This window comes from Mandrillus leucophaeus, unplaced genomic scaffold, assembly GCF_000951045.1.
Source record: "Mandrillus leucophaeus isolate KB7577 unplaced genomic scaffold, Mleu.le_1.0 Scaffold439, whole genome shotgun sequence".
NCBI lineage: Eukaryota > Metazoa > Chordata > Mammalia > Primates > Cercopithecidae > Mandrillus > Mandrillus leucophaeus.
Window position 1 is genome coordinate 314,968 of NW_012104687.1, and position 7,679 is coordinate 322,646.

The 7,679-nt window shown below is 53.3% G+C and overlaps 1 protein-coding gene across 1 annotated transcript in view; it reads left to right on the top strand.

Annotated features, from left to right (window-relative positions):
* Nucleotides 1-6,233, top strand: part of ARHGEF19 (Rho guanine nucleotide exchange factor (GEF) 19) — a 14,946-nt gene extending 8,713 nt beyond the window's left edge. The window contains exons 13-16 of the mRNA XM_011993951.1: nt 1,643-1,801; nt 2,301-2,380; nt 4,833-4,937; nt 5,343-6,233. Of these exons, the coding sequence (XP_011849341.1) occupies nt 1,643-1,801; nt 2,301-2,380; nt 4,833-4,937; nt 5,343-5,500 (502 nt within the window). The 3' untranslated portion in view covers nt 5,501-6,233. The remainder of the gene's footprint in view (nt 1-1,642; nt 1,802-2,300; nt 2,381-4,832; nt 4,938-5,342) is intronic.
* The last annotated feature ends 1,446 nt before the right edge of the window (nt 6,234-7,679 follow it).

The window sequence follows — 7,679 nt, forward strand, 5'->3', positions numbered from 1 at the left end:
GACATGTTATGCTATAAGAAGAATTCATTCCTGATTTGTTTGTTCATTTAGTAAAGAGTCACTGAATCTCTGTTCTGTAGCAGGCCAGTGCTAGGAGTTCAAGACTAGCCTGGGCAACATAGTGAGACCCCATCTCTTAAAAAAAAAAAAAAAAAAGGATGGACATGTTATGCTATAAGAAGAATTCATTCCTGATTTGTTTGTTCATTTAGTAAAGAGTCACTGAATCTCTGTTCTGTAGCAGGCCAGTGCTAGGGACATAAATATGAATGAGACTTGTTCTCTGCTCACAGGAGCTCTCAGACCAGTGAAAATCCATCCTGATAACCAGATCATCAGGGTTTTGATGGAAGGGTGTACTGCGGTAGTTCCTGGTGTGGGGTGAGAATCAGTAAAGCTTCATAGAGGATGGGACATTTGAGCTGGGTTTTGAAAGATGAGTAGGAGTTTTCCAGGTAGAAAGGTAGTTTGAGTGGAGGAGTACAGCAGAGTCGTGGTAGTGTAGACGAGCGGCATGTGTGTTTGGGGAATGATGAAGCCTCATGTGGCTGGATTTGTAAAGGAGAAGGGCAGCAGGGGGAAGTTGGGATGTTGAAGGTCATGGTAGAGAGGCTGGATGTTTTCTGAGGCAGCAGGGAGCATGGAGAGTTAAGCAGAGGGATTGCTCCTGGCCAATTTGGAGGATGAACTGGAAGGGGAGAGGCAGAGGGTCCTGCATTGCTCAGGAGAGGGTAGATGCTCCAGAAGTGGCAGGGTGCTTCAGGAGAAGTGGATTCAAGGGACATTAAGGAGGAAAGACAGGACATAGCTACCAGGTGGGTGTAGGGGGGATGGAAAGGGAAGGGGTGAGCATGACGTCTAAGTTTCCTTTTGGGCAAACTGGTGGTGTCTTTCACTGGAATGGAGAACAGTAAAGGGGATCTGGCTTGGAGTGGGAGAAGCTGAGTTCTTTTATTTATTTATTATTTTGATGCCGAGTTTTGTTGGATGAGTTGACATCCATGGAACCCCCTCCACCCATCCTGCCTACAAGTACTTACTGATCCCAAATTGTGAGTCAGGCAGTATCAGACACTGAGATACAGTGGCAAAGAGATGAGGCTCAGCCTTCATGGGGCTCACATACTGGAAGAGAGACACTCCGCAGGCGAGCTGTCCCGTTGACTCTTCGGAACAGACGCTTGGGAGAGAGGTTCAGAGAGAGGTCGTGAATCGCTTGAACCTGGGAGGCAGAGGTTGCAGTGAGCCAAGATCATGCCACTGCACTCCATCCTGGGCGACAGAGCGAGACTCTGTCTTAAAACAAAACAAAACAAAACAAAAAACCAAATAACAAACAAAACAAAAACAAAAAAAAGAGAGAGAGAGAAAGGTTGAAAGTGTGTTTGGGGCTCAGGGACTGGTCTCCATCACCTCCAGCCTCCCCCAGCAAGCCAGCAGGGAAGAAGCTCTTGGTTCCTTGTGGGGACTTTGCCAGCTGCTAGGAAAGCAGCGCCCTGTCGAGAAGCAGGACCCTGTGAGAACGCTGGCAGGGCAGGCAACCCTTTCTCCCCGCTTCCAGTCAGACCCCACCTGATCCCAAGGCTGGGTGCCTGGAGCCAGGGCCCAGGCCAGGCTGACCTCCCCTCCCCCGGTCCTCCAGGCTAGGGAAGTTTGCTGTTTTCGTCCATGCCAAGATGGCTGAGCTGCAGGTACGGGACCTGAGCCTGAAGCTGCAGGGCATCCCTGGCCACGTATTCCTCCTCCAGCTCCTCCACGGGCAGCACATGAAGCACCAGTTCCTGCTGAGGGCCCGGACGGAGTGAGTGGGCCTGGGTACGGGGAGAGAGGAGGCTCTTCCTCCCCATGACGGGCACCCCTGGGACATCCTGGCCTTGTTCCTCCCCAAGTGCTCATCTCTTCCCTGGTTTGGGCAGGACATAGGGGCAGAGGGCAGGGCTGGAGGCCAGAGCAGGAGCGCCTGCCCCACAGGTGGTGTTGGGGGGCTGCCACCTCCTCCTCAGCCTCTGGGCATCTCTTGGATGGAAACCTCCACACCCTGCTGTCTCTGGCTTCAGGACTGTGGCATTAGGCAGGATGGGGGTAGGGCTGGCATCTAGGGGTTCTGGGCCTGTTATGCTCAGAGCTGGGTGGGGCACAGGCTTGGGAACAGGGTTGTGGGGTGGGCCTGGGGTGGGGCAGACATGACTTGGGTCCTGGGCCTGGACATCATGTCTGGCTCCCCCAGTCTTGATTTCAGCACCCTGCCCTGAGCAACTGCACTTTGCATGTTGTGACAATTGAGCCTCTCCCTTCCCTAGAAGTGAGAAGCAGCGATGGATCTCAGCCTTGTGCCCCTCCAGCCCCCAGGAGGACAAGGAGGTCATCAGTGAGGGGGAAGGTAGCTCATCCCTGCTGCTTACATCCCTGGGCCGGACCCTCGCCTGCCCTCACCCCCTCCCATCCTGGGTGCTGTGTTGCCGACAGGGCTATGGGGAGACAGATAAACTTCTGGGGCAGTCAGGGGTAGCTCTGAGGAACCTTGAAGGCTGGGCAGAACTTACAGAGCACAGGTGGACTCTGTGTCCACAGGCAGCATCCTGGAGATCACAAAGCCTTCATAGCTTCCCATTTCACCCCTGTGTTACGAGTTACAAGAGAGGTTCAGAGATAAACGGACTTGTGTAAGTTCACCCAGCCAGTAAGTAGCGGGGCTGAGACCAGAGCCCGCGTCTGTCTCCGTCTTCGCGTCAGTTGCAAACAGGACAAGAAGCAGCCAGAGCCAGGGTATGAGGGGTGGTGGGGGTAGTGGTGGCAGCTGAGGGATCTGCTTTGGAATAAAGGTTTCTCCTTTGGGGGTGGCTGATAAGCCAGGGTGCAACCTAATCATAGAGAGCCTCCCTATAGTGGCCCTAGGAAGCTATTGAAGGTTTGTTTAGGTTTTTTTGAGACAGGGTCTTGCTCTGTTGCCCAGGCCGGAGTTCGGGAGTGTGATAATGGATCACTGTAGTCTCAACCTCCTGGGCTCAAGTGATCCTCCTGCCTCCGCCTTTTGAGTAGTTGGGACCACAGGTATGCACTACCACACCTGGATACCACACCTTTATTTTTATTTTTTGTAGAGACAGGCTCTTGCTATGCTGCCCAGGCTGGCCTCAAACTCCTGGACTCAAGCAATGCTTTCCTTTCAGCCTCCCAAAGTGCTGGGATTACAGCATGAGCCATCGTGCCTGGCTTATTGGAGGCCTTTTTTTTTTTTTTTTTGGAGACACGGTTTTACTCTGTACCCCAGGCTGGAGTGCAGTGGCGCAATCTCGGCTCATTGCAACCTCCGCCTCCCGGGTTCAAGCGATTCTTATGCCTTAGTCTCCTGAGTAGCTGGGATTACAGGCACTTGCCACCACGCCTGGCTATGTTTTTCTGAGACAGTCTCACCCTGTCGTCCAGGCTGGAGTGCAATGGCACAATCTCAGCTCACTGCAACCTCCTCCTCCCAGGTTCGAACAATTCTCCTGCCTCAGCCTCCCAAGTAGCTGGGATTACAGGCGCCCGCCACTACGCCTAGCTAATTTTTGTATTTTTAGTAGAGGCAGGGTTTTGCCATGTTGACCATGGCTGGTCTTGAACTCCTGGCCTCAGGTGATTCAACTGCCTCAGCCTCCCAAAGTGCTGGGATTACAGGTGTGAGCCATTGCGCCCGGCCTTATTGGAGGCTTTTGAGCAGAGGAGTTAGGGCTGAGCTTTAGGTAGTAAAGGGAAAGAAAGGGCACTCATCCCCCCTGAGCGCCTGCCATAGGCCAGGCCCAGGGCTAGGGGCTTTGTATTTGCATTAAATCTAATTTAATCCTCATGGCAACCCTACCAGGTAGACATTTTTCATATCTGAGAAAACTGAGGCTCAGAAAGTGAAGTAAATTGGTCACACAGCCAGTAAGTGGCAGAACTGGGATTCAAGCCAGGTCTGGCCCCCCAGTCTGGGGCTTTGGATGCTACCAGCCCACCTGGTCTAATGAAAAGAGCTGAGGACCAGGAAGGGGGTAGATGCTCTGGCTTGAGCTAGGAGTCCCACCTGGCTGGGGTAAGCTCCCAGGTGGTCAGGGGAGGTCCCTGGGAATTAACATTTGACCCCTGAAGGATGAGGAGAGGTTGTCACGAAACGATCTGGGGAAGAGTATCTGGCAGAAGGAAGAGCCAGTGCGAAGGACCTGGGGAAGGAGGGAGCTTAGAGTGAGGAACAGCGGGGAGGCTGGTGTGACTGGAGCTTTGTGAGCGAGTAGGGAGGGAAAGTGGAGGGGAGAAGATGAGGCTAGCAGGGGGTGATGCCAGACCATGAAGGGCCTTGTAGGGCCTAGGGAGGAGTTTGGATTTTATTCTAAGAGGATTGGGAAGCCGTGGAGGGCTTTCAACAGGGGAGTGATGCAGCTTGAATCCCAGTTGGGAAGGATGGGCCAAAGGGAGCACCACAGCGATGTTAGAGGCATACTGCAGGGCCGTTACTGTTTTGTGTGAGGTGGCTGGGGGCAGTTGGACATTGGAGTCTGAAGGACAAAAGCAACGTATTGGCTTGAGCTGGGGAGGGGACAACTGTTGGTATAGAGGCAGAAACCGAAGCTGGGAGGGAACGGATTCATCCCGCACTTGTATTTAGGGTAGGAGAGGAGATAGGCCAGGGTGGGCAGAGGGTACGCCTGCTTGGATGTGGGCCTGTGGCATGGGAGTGGCAGAGGAATAGAAGCCTCAATGGCCACCTTCCCACCCCCTTACTTCCTCCTACTGCCCCTCCCTGCCCTACCCATGCTCCTTCCCCTGCCATCCTACCCTTGGGACTCCCTGAGCCTCCCTTGGGCTGTCAGATCGCCCCCAGGTTCAGTGTGTTAGGACATACAAGGCACTGCAGCCAGATGAGCTGACCTTGGAGAAGACTGACATCCTGGCAGTGAGGACCTGGACCAGTGACGGTGAGGGGGCCTCCTGGGAAAGTCTCCCTGATGGGGCTCAGGTGGGCAGGAGGTGGCTAGATGACTAAGATATCACACAGAAAGACTCTGCAAGTGTTGATCTGCCACAGCATGTGGGAATCAGGTTAGACAAGAAGAGGAACTTCCTGCTTGTAAAGATATAGGATTGAGAGTGATGGGGGAGAGTGGGAAATACCCTTACAGAGGATGTCAGGAAAAACAGGTCAGAAGTTCATCTACAAGACAGCTCGAGACAGGGTCCTTCCTGGAGCTGAGAGATGCTGAGATGATGTCACCTTGGCCCCAAGGGTGCAAACAAAGCTTGCATCAGGGCTGAGGTGTTCCCTTCCAGGCCTGGCCCTGGTGCCCCTTTGATGCTGTTGTTCTTGGCCTGTGTGTCCCTAGGCTGGCTGGAAGGGGTCCGCCTGGCAGATGGTGAGAAGGGGTGGGTGCCCCAGGCCTACGTGGAAGAGATCAGCAGCCTCAGCGCCCGCCTCCGAAACCTCCGGGAGAATAAGCGAGTCACGAGTGCCACCAGCAAACTGGGGGAGGCCCCTGTGTGAGGGGCAGCCATGGCCTGGGACAGCACCTCCATGCCTGGTTCCCGGATGGTTCTGGAGGGGCCTGTAGTGTCTCCATGCCCCAAGCTGCTCCTGCTGGCACTTCACTTCTGTGGCCTTGGCATTGAGGGCACAGGGTGGGCACAGGAATGGGGGCACCTCCAGAGGGTATCTCTGTCCTCCTGCTCCTCAGTGTCCACACTTCAAGGCCAACGGCAGTTTCTTCCTCTGACGTGGGGACCATAACAGGTGATCACTGATACCTGGCAAGGACTGGGGCCCTCTACTTTCTGTGCCCTCAATCCTGCCTGACTCTTGGTCCTTCTGGCAGGGACCTGGCTGGGGAATGTTCTGGTGCTGGTGGTGCTGGGACCTAAATATATATTTAGATATATCTGGCATCTTGTCTACCACCTCCCCTGGCCAGAGCCCGAGTCGGTGCCTGGTTGCTGTGTCTTGTCTGTAAATAAACTCCTATCATGCCTTTGCTTGGAGTCTGTGATCCATCTGATGCTGCCCCACCCCCACAGTCCTGTTTTCCCAGCTAAAGACCAGGAGAGTCTCTGGCTGGCTCCCAACTAGGGCTTTGCATGTCTCTAGAGTTCACCTCTGAGCTGTAAGAGGGTGACCAGGGGACAGGGGGACGATTGTGTATCAGCTAGGCTGCTTTCGGCTGCAAGTAACAAAATGTCAGATACAAATAGGCTTAAACATGAAAGAGATTTGATTAGTTCTTTATTTGTTTCCTGTGGCTTCTAGAACAGAATTACTACAAACTGAGTGACTTAAAGCAACAATATTTTCTTCTGTCACGGTTCTGGAGGCTGAGTCCAAAATCAGCAGCACTGGGCCCGCAGCCAGGGGCTGTGCTCCCACCTGGGCTCTCAGCGAGAGTGGTTCCTCACCTCTTCCTGCTGCTGGTGGCTGCAGTGTTCCTTGACTTGCAACCAGATCACTCTGATCTCTGCCTCTGTGGTCACATTGCCTTCTCTGTGTGTCTATACCAAATTTCCCTCTGCCTCCCTCTGATAAACAAGTGATTGCATTTTCAGGCCCACCCAGATAATCTTCCCATCTCATAATCTTTAATTTAAATCACATCTGCAAAAACCCTCTGCCCACCGTCCCCTGCCCTCCCCCACTTTTTTTTTGTCATATGAGGTGACATTCACAAGTTCCAAGGACTAGGGCATGGATATCTTTTGGGGGCCATTTTTCAGCCCAACCTGGAGTGTAGTGGTGCAATCTTGGCTCACTGCAACCTCCGCCTCCTGGTTCAAGTGATTCTCCTACCTCAGCTACCTGAGTAGCTGGAATTACAGGTGTCTACCACCATGCCCGGCTAATTTTTATATTTTTAGTAGATACGGGGTTTCACCATGTTGGCCAGGCTGGTCTCGAACTCCTGGCCTCAAGTGATCCTCCTGCCTCGGCCTCCCAAAGTTCTGGGATTACAGACATGAACCACCATGCCCAGCCCCTCCCACAGTTCTTATCACTGAGAAGTATAGAGCCAATGCAGGCTTCAGGCAAGGCTTGATCCAGTGGCTCAGTGATGTCACTGAGGACCCAGATCTTTCCATTTTTCTACTCTGCTGTCCTTGGTGTTGGCTTTATCCTAAGGCTTCCAGGGGCTTCTTCATTCACACCAAACATGGAATAAGAGAATTGTCCTTGTCTCAGGCTTCCCAGAGTCCTGGGAGTCTCTCTGATTGGATCAGCTTGGCTCACATGGCTACCTCTGGGCTGATCATGGCGGTGCAGATGAGCCTAGCCTAAGTCCTGTGCTTTTATCCCTGGAGCCAGGCTGGGGAGTTGTCTTCCCTGGAATCTCGTGGATTCCCAAGTGGAACTGGTGGCTGCTGCAAAGGAGGGGCGGGTGCTGGAGAGGCCAGTGTTTATTACATCACCCAAGAGAGTGGAAGGGCCTGGGAATAATGACCTTGGAGATGTGAACACCTGTGGGGATGGGAGCGTCCTTCAGCCCTCCGAAGGAGGTCATGGGGCAAAGAAAACAGGTGAGTCAGGGTGGTCCAGAGGGCAAACGTGGGACAGGTGGGGAGAAGCTCAGATTCATGAGGAAGTCTCTGGGAATGACTTTCTATCATGGTGTAGTATAGGGACGGAGGAGCATGTGGGCTTAGGAAGCAGACACATTGGAATTTTTTTTTTTTTTTTTTTT